Genomic DNA, 16,715 nt, shown 5'->3' with positions numbered 1-16,715 from the left:
GCCTGTTGAAAACAGGAGCAAACACCCATACATAAACACTGAGTCAAACTAGAACCCAGAAGCAGATGGAGAGGACAAGACCATGCGGTAGAAGTACATAGAGACAGCTTACCTGAACAAGGAGGAGCTAAGGGCCACTAGACTGATAGCTGGGAAGCCAACAGGGGTCTGACTCGGACCCCCCTGAATATGGGTCTCAGCCAGAAGGTCTGAGCAGTCTAAGAGACCTCAGACAGTGGAGCCAGGATGTATCCCTGGTGCACAAAAGGACTTTGCAAACATATCCCCCATGGAGGGATAACTGCCTTATTCTAGAGATAGGAGAGAAGCCCTAGTCCCTACTTCACAGGACCTGTCAGATCTACATGACCCCAACTGGATGGCATTCCCCTACATATTGTATTGTGGTGGGGGGTTGGGAGGGGAGGGTGTTTAGAGTGCATGGGAGAGGGTAGAGAGGGCAAAAGGGAGCGAAGGAGGGAGGGAAGGCTTAGGGGGAGGGAGGGAGGGAGGGAGAGGGAACTGGGATAGACATGTAAAATAATAAAAAAAAAAAAAAAAAAAAAAAAAAAAAAAAGCTTTGACTCCAAAATTTAAGTTGAAGAACAAGTTACTGGGGAAAAGTATTTCTATTTTTGTTTCCACAGAAAATGAAAAGATGTGGATTCCTTCCAGACTAATGTGGTTTGATCACACCAGACCGCCTGAAACAGAGTACAAGCTGATCCTACATTCCAAACAGCTGGACAAAACAGCCCTACAGACTACAGCTAGGATATCTGAATCTTCTTCGAATCCCCCAAGACAGCGCCCCTTATCAGCAGGAAGTAGTTTGGAAAGAACGACGCCCAAATTCCCAAATATTGTGTATAAATGTTTGTTTTCATTTAATTGGACTTTGTTATATAAAATTAAATAAAAAATACTCTATATGCATAAAAAAAAAAGAAGTTATGTCTCAACTGGGGTTAACAGACATCTATAGAACATTCCATCCAAAGACAAAAAATATACCTTCTTCTCTGCTCCACATGGAACCTTCTCTAAAATCGACCACATAATAGGTGACATAACAAAACTCAACAGATACAAGAGAATAGGAATAGTCCCCTGTATCTTATCGGACCACCATGCTTTAAAATTGGAATTCAGCAACACCACAAATAGCAGAAAACCTGCAAACTCATGGAAACTGAACAATGTGCAATTGCACCACTCCTGGGTCAAAGAAGAAATAAAGAAAGAAATTAAAGACTTTCTAATATTCAAAGAGAATGAGGATACAACATACCCGAACTTATGGGACACCTTGAAAGCACTGCTACGAAGGAAGTTCATTGCACTAAGTACCCATATGAAGAAAACAGAGGATAGTCACATAAGAGAATTAACAGCCCAACTGAAAACCTTAGAACAGAGAGAAGCGAATTCACCCAGCAGGAGTAGATGCCAGGAAATAATCAACTTGAGGGCTGAAATCAACAAAATAGAAACCAGGAAAACAATACAAAAAATCAATGCAACAAAGAGTTGGTTTTTTGAGAAAATCAACAAGATAGACAAACCTTTATCCAAATTAACGAAAAAGCAGAGACAGAACATGCAAATTAACAAAATCAGAAACGAAATGGGGAACATAACAACAGACACAGAGGAAATCCAGACAATTTTCAGGTCATACTTTGAAAATCTGTATTCCACAAAAATTGAAAATTCAAAGGAAATGGACAAGTTTCTGGATAACTATCACTTACCAAAATTAAATCAAGAACAGACAAACAACTTAAATAGACCTATAACCCGAAATGAAATAGAAGCAGTCATCGAAAGCCTTCCAACCAATAAAAGTCCAGGGCCAGATGGATTCAGAGCAGAATTCTACCAGACATTTAAGAAAGAACTAATACCACTACTCCTCAAACTGTTCCACAAGATAGAAACAGAAGGTTCATTGCCAAACTCTTTTTATGAGGCCACAATAACTTTGGTACCCAAACCTCACAAAGACACAACTAAGAAAGAAAGCTACAGACCAATATCCCTGATGAACATCGATGCAAAAATACTCAATAAAATACTGGCAAACGCAATTCAAGAATACATCAGAGAAATCATCCACCATGACCAAGTAGGCTTCATACCTGGAATGCAGGGATGGTTTAACATATGAAAATCTATCAATGTGATCCACCATATAAACAAACTGAAAAAGAAAAACCATATGATTATCTCCCTAGATGCAGAAAAAGCCTTCGACAAAATTCAACACCCTTTCATGATAAAGGTATTGGAGAGGTCAGGAATAACAGGAACATACCTAAACATAATAAGAGCAATATACAGCAAACCAACTGCCAACATCAAACTGAATGGAGAGAAACTTAAGCCAATTCCTCTAAAATCAGGAACAAGACAAGGCTTCCCTCTCTCTCCATATCTCTTCAATATCGTACTAGAAGTTCTAGATAATGCTATAAGACAACAAAAGGAGATCAAGGGCATCCAAATTGGAAAGGACGAAGTCAAACTGGCTCTATTTGCAGATGATATGATAGTTTACATAAGCGACCCAATAAACTCTACCAGGGAACTCCTAAAGCTGATAAACACCTTCAGCAAACTAGCAGGATACAAGATAAACTCAAAAAAATCAGTAGCCCTACTTTTTTTCAGACGACAAAGAGGCAGAGAAAGAAATCAGAGAAACATCACCCTTTACAATAGCCACAAGCAACATAAAGTATCTTGGTGTAACGCTTACCAAACAAGTAAAAGACCTATGTAATAAGAACTTTGTGACTCTAAAGAAAGAAATTAAAGAAGATACCAGAAAATGGTAAGATCTCCCATGTTCTTGGATAGGTAGGATAAACATAGTAAAAATGGCAATCTTACCAAAAGCAATCTACAGATTCAATGCAATCCCCATTAAAATCCCACCACAATTCTTCACCGGCCTTGAAAGGATAATAATCAACTTTATATGGAAAAACAAAAGATCCAGGATAGCCAAAACAACCCTGTACAATAAAAGGACTTCAGGAGGCATCACCATTTCTGACTTTAAGCTCTACTACAGAGCTATAGTTCTGAAAACAGCCTGGTATTGGCATAAAAATAGACAGGTAGACCAATGGAATCGAATTGAAAATCCTGATATTAATCCACGCACCTATGAACACCTGATTTTCGACAAAACTGCTAAAATTATACAATGGGGTGAGGACAGCATCTTCAACAAATGGTGCTGGCACAATTGTACGAGGGTGTGTAGAAGACTGCAGATAGACCCATGTCTGTCGCCATGCACAAAACTCAAGTCCAAATGGATCAAAGACCTCAACATCAATCCAGCCACATTGAACCTCTTAGAAGAGAAAGTAGGAGGTACCCTTGAACAAATTGGTATAGGAGACCGCTTCTTGAACATAACTCCAGGGGCACAGACACTGAAAGAAACAATTAATAAATGGGACCTCTTCAAACTTAGAAGCTTCTGTAAGGCAAAGGACACTGTGGACAAGACCAAATGGCAGCCCACAGACTGGGAAAAGATTTTCACCAATCCTATATCTGACAAAGGGCTGATCTCCAAAATATACAAAGAACTCAAGAAACTAGTCAACAAAACACCAAATAACCCTATTAAAAAATGGGGTACAGAACTGAAGAATGAATTCTCAATAGAGGAAATCAAAAAGGCTGAAAGACACTTAAGAAAATGCTCCACATCCTTAGCTATCAGGGAAATGCAAATCAAAACAACTTTGAGATACCATCTTACCCCTGACAGAATGGCTAAAATTAGAAACACCGGTGATGACTTATGTTGGAGAGGATGTGGAGAAAGTGGAACACTCCTCCACTGCTGGTGGGAGTGCAAACTCATACAGCCATTTTGGAGATCAGTATGGCTGTTCCTCAGGAAAATGGGAATTAGTTTTCCACAGGACCCGGCAATCCCCTCTTAGGCATAAACCCAAAGGATTCACATCCATGCAACAAAGGCATCTGTTCAACTATGTTCATAGCAGCACTATTTGTAATAGCAAGAACCTGGAAGCAACCTAGATGCCCCTCAATTGAAGAATGGTTAATGAAGATGTGGCACATCTCCACAATGGCATACTACTCTGCAGAAAAATATAATGGTATCTTGAAATTCGCAGGCAAATGGATGGCACTTGAAGAAACCATCCTGAATGAGGTAACCCAGTTACAAAAAGAGGAACACAGTATGTACTCACTCATATATGGATTTTAGACCTAGAGCAAAGGATCACTAGCCTATAATTCACATCACCACAGGAACTAGGATACAAGGTGTATTCTAAGAGATTCATATAAAGTCCCTCATAGAACTGGGAAGGGACAAGTCCCGCAGAGCTCATGTGAAGTTGGGGGGGGGCAGCGAATGGAGAGAGAAGTAGGAGAAAATGAGGGGGAGGAAAGGAAAACATGTGCGACCAGGAAGATTGAGCCTGGTTAGGAATAGAAGATAGGAAAGAGAGAGAGACAGAGATAGAGAAAGAGAGAACATAAAAGAGGGAGCCAATATAGGTTGAAGATAAAATTGAACACAAAGAAAGGTCTAGAGAACTACAAGACTGCTCCCAACTAAAAATTTGAGCTTCCATGGAAAGGCTATCATAAATGCTCTTCCCGGAGAGTGAGATCAACAACTAACTTCTCCATGGAGCCCTCAACTAATGCCTGTTGAAAACAGGATCAAACACCCATACATAAACACTGAGTCGAACTAGAACCCAGATGCAGATGGAGAGGACAAGACCAGGAGGCAGAAACACATACAGACAGCTTACCTGAACAAGGAGGAGCTAATGGCCACTAGACTGATAGCTGGGAAGCCAGCATGGGACTGACTCAGGCCCCCCTGAATATCGGTCTTGGCCAGAAGGACTGAGCAGTCTAAGAGACCTCAGACAGTGGAGCCAGGATGTATCCCTGGTGCACAACATGACTTTGTGAACATATCCCCCATGGAGGGATAACTGCCTTAATCTAGAGACAGGAGAGAAACCCTAGTCCCTACTTCACATGATCTGTCAGATCTACATGACCCCAATTGGATGGCATTCCCCTACATATGGAATTGGGCTGGGGGGATGGGAGGGGAGGGTGGTTAGAGTGCATGTGAGAGGTCAGAGAGGGTAAAAGGGAGGGAAGGAGGAAGGGAGGGATAGAGGGAGGGAGGGAGAAAGCGAGGGAAGGAGAGGGAACTGGGATCGACATGTAAAATAATAAATTAAATTAAAAAAATGCTTTGACTACAAAATTTAAGTTGAAGGACAAGTTACTGGGGAAAAGGATTTCTATTTTTGTTTCCACAGAAAATGAAAAGATGTGGATTCCTTCCAGACTAATGTGGTTTGATCTCGCCAGACTGCCTGAAACAGAGTATAAGGTGATCCTACATTCAAAACAGTTGGACAAAGCAGCCTTACAGACTACAACCAGGATTTCTGAATCTTCTTGGAATCCCCCATGACAGCACCCCGTACCAGCAGGAAGTAGTTTGGAAAGAACGACGCCCAAATTCCCAAATATTGTGTATAAATGTTTGTTACCATTTAATTGGACTTTGTTATATAAAATAAAAGAAAATAATAATAATAATAAAAGAGTGTTATTCAAGCTTGGCTCTGTTTCCTGATCTTGAGAACCCAGGCTCTCAGAGTCCCGTTCCTGGAGTCCTACTGTTCCAGAGAGGGGATCCAGAAGCAACAAGAGAGGATGGAGAGAGCCTGTGTTGATGGTTTGTATCTGGCCTATATCTCACAAACTGTTTAGAGAATGACTGTGAACCGCACATTATGGCAGTTCTCTTCCATATTGTAGAACAATGAAGGTTTCTGTTCATCAGCCATCTGGATCCCAACCGCAAGGTACTCACAATGCTCGTAATTAGGGGCAGCTTGGAGAACAGATCCCAGTGTCTCTTGGTCTATTCAATAGCATCCTTGGACATTTAAAATGACAATTATCTACCTGTTCTCCTGCAGGCAGCTGGGTCTAAACTGATGAAATTGTATTTTTCCCATGAAAGAAAATATCAATGGTGCTGACAGTTTCCATAAGACTGAGAGCCCCCTGATACCAGGCAGACTTACTCACTTCTAGCACTTTTAAGAAGCATCTCCTGACTGACAATGCTGTGAAATGAGTGAATGAATAAGTCATAGTCAACCGGAAAACTCAGCGGAAAATTTACAGACTCAAATGTCTATTTACTGTATTATTATTTAATTGTTTCTACTTCTCATTGGTTAAACCTAACAGTAAGAACAAAAATTACAATGAAACCTTGGCATGTGGCCAGAAATATAGTGGTGGGGTATTTGCTTAGCATGTGGAAACCCCTCAGTTTATTTTCAGCACTACAAAAAAACAAACAAAAGCAAAAAACAAAGCAAAACAAAACCAAAAATCCACACAAAACAAGAAAATAGGTATAATAATTTTGATTAAAAAAACTCCAATCCCTATCTGTTCATAAAAGGTGTTATAATTTGACACAGTGGCTTTAATTTAGATTTTAAGTCATTAAAATTCAGATGAATGAGTGTAACTTTACATGTCTAGGAGATATCAGATGTCACTGCTAACACCCTGGTCCTCTAGCTCTTTCAACCTTCAGACTCCTCTCCCACAATGTACAGGGGGAAGCAAAGATGATCTCAGCCCTACAGAAAGACCTGCAAGCAACAAAGGAATGCTGAGATCAGAAGAAATAGTCTTTTCCAAGGAAGAGAGCATCAACTGGTTACCCAATACCAAGTGGTCAGTCCTGCAAACATACGCACAGGTGACACACAAACTGAGCAGGTTCTACTTATATGTTTAGGAATAAACACACACACACACACACACACACACCACATGTAACAACAATGAAAGAAAAAGGAGTTTTGTGCATTGAAAGAGAGCAAGGGCTTAAAAGGAGAAAAGTGAAGGGGGAAACCACAAAATTATATTAATGTCAAAAATACTTTAAAATTCAGATGGTATCTAAAGGAAGTAAAATGGCCTATAATAAAGAAATGTATCTTGTATGAGTTCATACTAGATCTTACATGATGGATATACAGTATTTACTGTGATGCTTATCTAGCAAGAATGAATAATTTGGTTTCTAAGCTTCTTGGCATATATGATATCAGGATAGGTGGCCAGTTCCTTAAGTCAAAGAATTTCTTGCAACTGTTCTTCCCTGTTGTCTTTCCATGAGTAAGCATGAAGCTAGTAATTAACTTTGGTTGCCCTGGTAATGACTGGTGAGTTCAATTCATTGTTATTTACAGCAGCTGCCAGCTAACTCTTAGTCACAATCTATTCAGTGTGAGATTCAAGATCAAAAGTATAATCTTTACACTTAGTTCAGTTTTGGTTATTGAATACAGTAAAAGATAATCTACGTATAGTTAAAGGTAACCAATAATAACAGGCATGATCGAAGTAGATCAGATGGTGGCTTCCATTTTATAAAACCACATCATAGGAGGGGTTCAATAGTGTCAACTTTTTGAAATCATGGTTTAATAGAAAGTGATAGGATGAAATCAAAAGATCTCCAAATTGGCTCCTTAATTTAGGGTAGACTGCCCTTGAAATTATAATGGGCACCTGGGTCATCCATGAGTTGTTTCAGGGCATGGTCTGATTCAGTAGGTTTGGGGTGATCCACTATTTGCAACAAACCTCTGGCAGACACTGATTCAGCTTGTCCAGGCACCACACTTAAAGTAGCAGGAGTCTGACAGCTCTGGAAAAGAGCCCTCTTTGCTTTCCTTTTGAATTTCCAGGGAGGAAAATGGAAGCTGCCCTCAAGTGCAAAGATCAGAAAGAAGCTACAGGTTATAGTCATATTTACAGTATTTATTCCCCAGCATATTGAGGTTGGGCTTTCCAACCCAGACTTCTCCCAGCCTCCACACCTACATAGTAAACAAAGCATAGGCCACTCTCACCTGAGGGATTCACAAAGCCCTTAACAAACATATCCTAGCCCGAACTCATAACTTTCAGCCATTCCCAATTCCACCCTGACACAGTAGCTTCATTATCTCTGTTACCTAGCTAGGAAATGTAAGCACTGGCTTTTCTCTCCTTCCTTCTTTCACAAACTCCAGACTCTTGAAAATAGCAGCTTGATCTTTTATTTCTTTCTATCTGTACTTCTCTTGTTCATTGCCCATGTACCCTTTACATGGAGTAAACTGTAGTCTCCTAACTGGGATCTCTTTCTCCTTTCTTTGCTTCTTCCTTCCTTCCATTAACTTAAAAAATTTGACTTTATAGTTATAACTTTTCTCCTTTCCTTTTCTTCCCTCTAACCTCCCCCACATACCCCTCCTTTCTTTCAAACTCATGGTTTCTTTTTACATTCATTGTTATTACATGCATACATGTATATATAAATACATATATATTTCTAAATATAGCCTGCTCAGTCTGTATGATGTTACTTGTAATGTCTGTTTTCAGGGCTGACCACTTGAGTTTGGATAACTAATCCGTGTGCTCTTCCCTGGGTAAGGCTATTTCTCCCACTCCCAGCATTTCTCAGTTGCCTGTAATTCTTTGAACATGGTTAAGGCTTGGGATTTTCCCATCAATGTTGGCAAATGCTTAAGGCTCCTGGAACATTGTGGAAGAAGGGTCAGAAAGGCTGCTAAAGTCAGATCAGGGAGTTTGCTATGAGAGTGTGCCTTTCAGTAATGTCAGAAGTTACATCTGTAGAGTCTCACCAACATGACTTCCTAAACTTGAGCTAAACAAGGATGATAAGTTGAGTTGAACAAGGATGAAACTGTTGGACTAGGCAGAAACAATTTATTTCCTTTAATCCCCTCCTTTGGATATTCTAACAGCTCCTTTCTATCTCAGAGAGTAAGAAGTAGAAATCCACCAGTGTGCACCATGTTACCTGAGCTTGAGCCTGCTTCTCAAGCTCTGTCATTTCCTAGCTTTCCTTGAGTTTGTGTCCTTGACTTAGGTTAATCTAGCTTTTCTCCTTAGCATTCCAAAATTTGAAACTTCTCCAGGCTCTCTCAGATGAGGTTAGATCCAAACTCTTATGTTTGCACAGAAAGTGCTCTTGCCAACTGAGCCATCTCTCCAGCCCCTCTTCAGGGCTTTAATTTAGAGGTCTTATAATGGAACTAAAGGTACCAATAAAATGGACATAAAATCTATACTCATTTATAGATAAGGATATTTTGGTCTATTACTTGCCTGAAAGAAGTAATAACTGTTTCAGGATGAAGTTGTCTTCTGAGATAGGGTCTCATTATCTAGCTTTGGTTGGCCTTTAGCTCCCAGTCCCCCTACTGCTGAGTGTTGGATTACTGGTATATGTTGCCATGCCCAAATAAGCATTTGTCTTAAAAAAGAAAAAGACATATTTACTATTTTGATGTATATGTGTGTTTGAGTTTATGTGCGTCATGTACATGTAGGAGCCTGTGGAAGCCGGAAGAGGACATAGGATCCCCTGGAACTAGAGTTATAGGTAGCTGTGAGTCCCCATTGTGGGTGCTGGAAACCAAACCTGACTCCTCTGCAAGAGCAGCAAGTGCTCTGAACTGCTGAGCTGTCTCTACAGGATCAGCATTTGCCTTTTAAAGTACATTTCATACATGGTTAAAATCTTCACAAGAAGTCTGTTAGGTCTGAGTTATTTTCCCTCTTTATACCCCAAAAGAAACATACAACATAGAGTTCGATAACTTCATAAACATGTAGATGGAATGAAAAACTACTACTGCCCATTTTCAAGTTAGACCCTTCTCTGGTGATATATAGCATACAAGGAGTGAAAAGGAGACCTGGGTTCTGCTATCAACTCATGTATGTCACAAACATACCATAGGTAACTTCCCCAGACCAATCTGTGGTACACTTAAAGTGATTAATGTGACTATATCAGATTACATTTTAAGATATGTGTTAGGTAATGCTGGAGATCTGACCCATGGCTGTGAGCATGGTGGATAGGTGCTCTACCACCCCAACCCAAAACCTGACACTTTTGAAAGTGAATTGAATGTAACAGGCCATGCTCACTGTTTACCTCTCTCTCTCCCTTTCTCTCTCCCTTTCTCTCTCTCTCTCTCTCTCTCTCTCTCTCTCTCTCTCTCTCTCTCTCTCTCTCTCTCTCTCTCACTTCAGAGCTTGTTTCTGGGCAACCTGACCTAAGTCAGTAAACTTAGATTTACAGATCATTCTGTACTTGGATGCATTCCTAAAAAAGGCTAGAACATCTTTCAGTCTTTGCAAAAAATAATAATAAATAAAGTAATTCATATCTCTGTGGGATGACATCAGTGTAAATATTCTCTGAGACAGGAAATAAGATGTGCTAATTCCTCAAGGAGTCAATCAGGATTTATTAAATCATATCACCTGCTCTCACAATTCCTATGTAGTCTCTTCAGCATCAAGATTTTTGTTGTTCAGCTAGAAAACTATCCACAAGTTGAATCATGAAGGATGACTTACTCATGCAAAGCTGTCTCCACCACCACCACAGCCCTGCCCCACCTGAGCAACCCAGTCACCTACCAGCACTCTTCCTGCAGGCTTGCTGGTTGCATTTTTGGAATTCCGGGGGTCTGACTTCATGGTCACAGAGGCACTGGTTTTCATCTTCAGCTGTGCTGTTTTCTGAGGGGATACAATGAACGATCCTCTTCTGAGAGCCGCCGCCACAGGAAGCAGTGCACTGAACAGGAAACAGAGAGAGAGAGAGAGTTGCAGCTCCTCCCCAGGACTACCAAGGGAGCATCTCTTAACCCAACACAGTCAACTGAAGAAAGTCAGAGAAAATTACCAAGAGCTCTTTGGAGCCAGGCCCACTGTGAGATCAAGGTGTAACAAAACATAGCTTTGCCATATTTGAAATCCAAATCAAGCCATTAGGTGAGTTTAGGAAGAGCTTTGTGCTAGAGGCTGCTGGAATGACTTTAGCTTAATGTGCTAGTGGGTTCTCTGTAGAATGTGTTCCTCTTTCCCACATTTGAGAATGCTCCACAGGTGCAATATTGGGATCCAAATATCTATGCTAGTGCCACAGGGTTATGCTGACTCTACCACATTTTACTCATCCAGAAGAAGGTACTGGAATCAAGGCGAGCCAGTTGGTCACATCCTTGGGAATTTGTAACAGGCACAGAAAGAGGTTCAAATTTAGAGTGAATTGTGTAAAAGTGAGTGTGGTTGGTGGTTACACCTCCTCCCAAGTGGTAGATGAATAAAAAATGACGATAGTGGGGTGGAGCATGCCTTTAAGGAGGCATGAGAATGGAAGATGGTTTGTAGGGTACAGCCTTGATTCTGATTAAAACTTTCAACCAAAACACTCATTTTGACTTTATGAATATATGGCAAAAATTCATCTTGACATTATGAATACATGATGTGAAACATATGGAGGGAAGTTGAACTGGAAGGAGCCAGGTTTGGTTTCCAGCACCCACAATGGGGACTCACAGCTACCTATAACTCTAGTTCCAAGGGATCCAATGTCTTCTTCCGGCTTCCACAGGCTCCTACATGTACATGATGCACATAAACTCAAACACACATACACATCAAAATAGTAAATATGTCTTTTTCTTTTTTTTTTTTTTTAAGACAAATGCTTATTTGGGCATGGCAACATATACCAGTAATCCAACACTCAGCAGTAGGGGGACTGGGAGCTAAAGGCCAACCAAAGCTAGATAATGAGACCCTATCTCAGAAGACAACAACTTCATCCTGAAACAGTTATTACTTCTTTCAGGCAAGTAATAGACCAAAATGTCCTTATCTATAAATGAGTATATCCAAACACAATAGAGGAAAATCTCTGGCTGTGGTGTTTTCCAGTGTCTCTGGTCTAGTACTGATTTGGGGCTAGAGATCAAGCCTAAGTAGGAGGGGATGATGCCATTAGGAAGATCAGAGAAGTGTAAAAAGAGAAGTTGGAGAGAAAAACTAATTGGAAATGGACATCAGGCTAAATAAATACTATAGTGTATATAGGGCAGAAAGGGTCTACAGGTCTTTGAATTTCAGTCTTTCTGGGCCATGATTAATCTCGAGCTCTATTGACATATAAGATACCACTGTAATGGCAGGACTGGGCCCCTGCAGCAGGACTCTGAGTCTTCAGCTTGAGGAAGCAATTCTTAAGAATTTTCTTAAATTATTTTATTTGTGTATTTGTGGTAAAATACAAAGAAAACCTATAAAATTTACTATTTTAAACCATACACACACACACACACACACACACACACACACGCATTTCCTTTCTTGTTCTGTATTTGAGACAGGGTCTTGAGCTGGCCTGCAATCCCAGATCACCCTGCTTCCACACCTACCCAGGGCGGCTGTCCCAGGTGCATGCTACCCCCACACTGTGCTTTATTTTAAGCCTTGTTAAGGACACAGTGCAGCAACCTTAGGAACATTCTCAGTGTATATCAACCCTCTATTGAGTCTTTCCATCTCAGCAAACTGAAACTGTATTTTGAAACAACGTATCTTCCATCTCTACTCCAGCTCCTGGAATACACCATTTTGTCTTTATAATCACCTTTGATCACTGTAGGAATCTCTCTAAGTAAAATAAGAAAGTTGCCTGTTTGTGACCAACTTATTTCAGTTAGCACAATTACTTCTAGGTCATCTGTGTTGCAGAGTGTAGATTTACTTCTAAGGTGGAAAAATGTTCCATTTACATCTGTTCCACACTGCTTTGACATTCATCCATTGAGGGACATCTGAGTTGGTTCCATGTTTTGGCTACTGTGATGCACATACACACCTATGGCTTTTTATTTTATACCACGACTTGTTAATTTTTAGACTTTCCTTTTTATATGAACAAAACTTTCTAGGACAGAATCAAGTTCCCCATTCTTCAGGAGTCACAGCAATCAGTATGATTTTCAGTGAATACCAACTGTCTAACTCACTCAAAAGGTGACTGAAGGGAAAAGTCATTAAGCCTAGAAGAATCCATTTGCCACTTGAAATATTATTAGAGGCTCAGAACAGTAGTTAAGTGAATTTCTAGGATGAGATACCACCAATCAACTCTGAAGATGGCTAACAAAACCTCACTTCTCACAGAGACTGCATAGAAAGGCAATAGGATGACAAATGGGATTATTTCTTAATATTTACTCATTTATTTTATTTTATATGAATTATGAAATATAATTGTGAGCAGCATGGGTCTCATGTTTGAATTAGAGAGTCAGAGTTTTCTGTCTAAATCTGAACATAATTTTAATCAGTCAGTCCACCTCAAATCTCCTATAGGCATTGGCAAGATGAAATACCTACTCAGATAAAATATTCAGGATCAATAAAAGTCTGTAGCAAAAGCCAGAAGGAAGGTAGATGGAGAATAATTAAGCCAGACTCTGGGTTAAGGGGAATTGGGATTTCTGCCCGTTATCATATTAGATAATTTTTCCCTTTCTTTTTCTGTAAAATAAGATTGTTTCATGAAGACTAAGTGTATTAGTTTGGTTTCACATGACAAACCCTGACCAAAACCACCTTGTGAGAGGAAAGGGCTTATTTGGCTTATAGATTTCAGTTCATCAACCAGGGAAGCCAAGGCAGGAACAGAAGCAGAGACCACGGAAGAATGATGCTTACTGGGATTCTCTGGAGCTTGCTCAGTTTGCTTTCATACACTATTGAGGACTGAAGTGCTATCCACAGTGGGCTGAGCTGTCTTACATTAATCATTAATCAGTTTCCCATAGAGTTCAGGTAGAAGAAATCACAGCAACAGCAGAATGTTTCTATGGGATAGAGAACATTCATCCCCTCCCCCATCACTAATGAGACAGTGTGATTTATGCAACCAATAACTTTTGGGAGATAGTAAATCTTGCTCTGAGTTACAGTTTAATTATTTTGTTTACTTCTCCATCAAACAGGCTGGCCATCTGGCAAACTGCTTTATGGGCAGAAGAAAGGCTTAAACTTACAAAGACTAAAACCTAAAGCTTCAAGATATAAGAGACTATATTTGGGTCTAAAAAAAGATTATAAACCCAAGGACTTGGGGTGCAAAGTAACCTCTCCTTAGGCCTTGTGCTCCTGCAATAGTTTTGCATTTGATCTTTTCGCTTTTGAAAATGTTTGACATGTTTGTCTCTTCTACACTCCAGATAATGAACATGGACTCAGAGTTGCTATGAGGCCACTTTAGTAGACCTGGGAGTCGTACATAGATAAAGAACAATGAAAGGGAAACACATGGGAACATGTTACAGGCCAGTGAGTGAAGTCTACATCTACACATCCAAAGATAACTGATTATGGGTACTTCCTGCTCTTCCAGAGGACTCAAGTTCCGGGCCCAGCACCCACATCAGGTAGCTCACAACTCAGTAAGAGTATAAAGGCCAAAGTGGTAGTATTCAGGCATCTATACTGGCCTGTGTTTGGGGTTCTGACAGGATACACCCTCATCTGCAGCCACTAAGAGCATATTCACAATGTTTCCCTTTAAAAGGGCCCTGCCCATTTCCCATCCCCCTCTCTCATCTCTCTTCCTCCTCTCACCTCCCCCTCTCTCTCCACTGCCCCCTTTCTCCTGTTACTCCTGTCCACAGTGGCTGATCCCCCTACTCCCCTTTCCCTAATAAAAATCCCCTCTGCTTGAGCTCTGTCTCATAGTATCTTTCTCTTGTACTGCTTTTCTTAAATTACAACACTGTTTCCCTGACCAGGAAGGCTCTCCTGGCATCTCTTCCTGCCCACAGGACCGTTTGAGGCACGCCAGGACCCTGGAACCAGGCTCACATACAACAGCCTTAGTTCTCTGGATCGCTGGGTCCTTCCATCCCAAATTGTTATGATTGGTAAGCCACTCCACCTTCCCCATATTAGACCATTCCCACGAGTGAGGACTCCTCTTGTCTTCCAAGTGTGGTTTCTCATCTTTTGGCCTAGTTAAGTCCTGGTAGCTGGCAACCACAGCTCTCTTGGGCTCAGAGCCCTTGGCCCCCACCCTTTGGGTGACAACTCACTGGGTGGTCTGTGCCTGTCTCAAAATCTGCCCTCTCTGAATCCCTGGGATGCTAGCAATTGCAGACCCTTGGGTCTTACTTTTCTGCCTCACTCATGGGAGCTGTGTCGTCATCTCTACCTCTTTGTTCCCATTGGGATGTTTTTTGGAGACCCACTGACCATTCCTAATCAGGTATTGCTGCAGGACAGTACCAGCTGTTGATTACAGAGCTGGAAGTGTAAAGCCACCAAACATGTCCAGGTGATGCTGTGGTGATGGGAAAGGATCAGGTGCTTTAAGCCCTAGGAAGTTGACTTAGATCCATCAAGAATGACATTTTCCAGGTCCAGGAGGCACCTGATGGTTCTACAGAGCCTGGACAGTGAAGTGAAACAGCCAGCTACTCCAGTACTTGGCTAGCAATCCAGATTTTCCTGGTTCCCCAAAGATGAGCAATGGCCCCCCAGGTCAGCAGTAGGTAGTCTCGAGAACACAGTGTCCTCATCCCTGCCTTACCTGTTACCCCTTTCTAACTCCTCACCTTTTTATAATGAATAAAAAAAGAAGAATATTAGTATTCAGGCATCTGTTCTGGCATGTTCTTTGGGTTCTGACAAGATACGCCCTCAGCTGCAGCCACTAAGAGCACTACCTGTGCACATTCACTATGTTCCCTTTTAAAAGGGTCCTGCCCACCTTCCATCCTTCTCTCTCTCTTTCTCTCAGCCTGTCTGTTCACCCCCTTCTCTGTCTCTCTCTCTGTGACCCTCTCTCCTTCTTTCCCCTTTTTATGATCCCTATCCCTAATTAAAAAAAAAAAAAAACCCTCTGCCTTACGGTGCCTTTCTTTCATGCGCTGCTTTTCTATTACAACACAAATGACCAGGAATTCTGCTGTGAGATAGTCTCTTTTAGAAGAGTGAAAAAAGAACAGGAAGTATGGGGGGGGGGGAGAGAAGGATTGGATCTCAGAGGAGTCAGGGAAAGTGTCAAGAGTGCATTGTATGAAAATCTCAAAGAACTAATATAAAGCAAAAACATTTACAATCTCCATAAAGATATTAAACATGCCCTTTTCCATTGGCTCTATAGTCTCTAATCTTAGCAATACATTTTCATGCAAAGAGACTTGTAAATTTAGAATTTTAAAAAATGTGCTATAAATTTTCTTTGCAGTGATAACAACAACAATAAAATACTAAATTTAAAGCCAAGGTAGAACAAGGCACCTATAACCAACTCTTACCAGGTCCCAATTCCCAGTGGCCCAGTGGCAGCAAAGGTGCCTGTTGCAGGGCACAGAGGATGTAGGTCTTTTTGTCCAGTCACAGAGGCCTCCTGGGCAAGATACTTCTCTCTCCTGAACACCACCTCCACAGGACCTAGAACACTGACACACAGCACAGACGGGCAGTGAGAAATAGGTGCAGCAAACGTTTTGGCGTCATTTTGGCTGTGTTCTGGAGAACTTGGTATTGGTATTAGAACCTGGAACATCAACACATGTTCCTTAAAGAAATGGTCATTCAGAACAGATGTTAGGTGGTCTGCCAATCAGATATTCCAGAACAGACAGGGTGTCATCAGTTGTGCTTTCTGGCACAAGTTTTTGGTAACAAAAAAATTAAAGTTTAGATTTTTAAATTTGTGATTAGGGGACTAGAGAGAT

General features: G+C 40.9%; 1 protein-coding gene across 1 annotated transcript in view; it reads right to left on the bottom strand.

The window, feature by feature from the left end:
* The window catches only part of Adamts12 (ADAM metallopeptidase with thrombospondin type 1 motif 12), a 268,207-nt gene that overhangs the window by 12,156 nt on the left and 239,336 nt on the right, over positions 1 to 16,715 (bottom strand). Inside the window, exons 22-23 of the mRNA XM_051182555.1 lie at positions 16,293 to 16,436; positions 10,585 to 10,744 (exon numbers count right to left, since the gene is read on the bottom strand). Coding sequence (XP_051038512.1) covers positions 10,585 to 10,744; positions 16,293 to 16,436 — 304 coding nt within the window. The remainder of the gene's footprint in view (positions 1 to 10,584; positions 10,745 to 16,292; positions 16,437 to 16,715) is intronic.

Source organism: Phodopus roborovskii, unplaced genomic scaffold (assembly GCF_943737965.1).
Source record: "Phodopus roborovskii unplaced genomic scaffold, PHOROB, whole genome shotgun sequence".
Classification (NCBI taxonomy): Eukaryota; Metazoa; Chordata; class Mammalia; order Rodentia; family Cricetidae; genus Phodopus; species Phodopus roborovskii.
The sequence above is the reverse complement of the archived record's forward strand: the minus strand, read 5'-3'. Positions and strand labels throughout refer to the sequence as shown.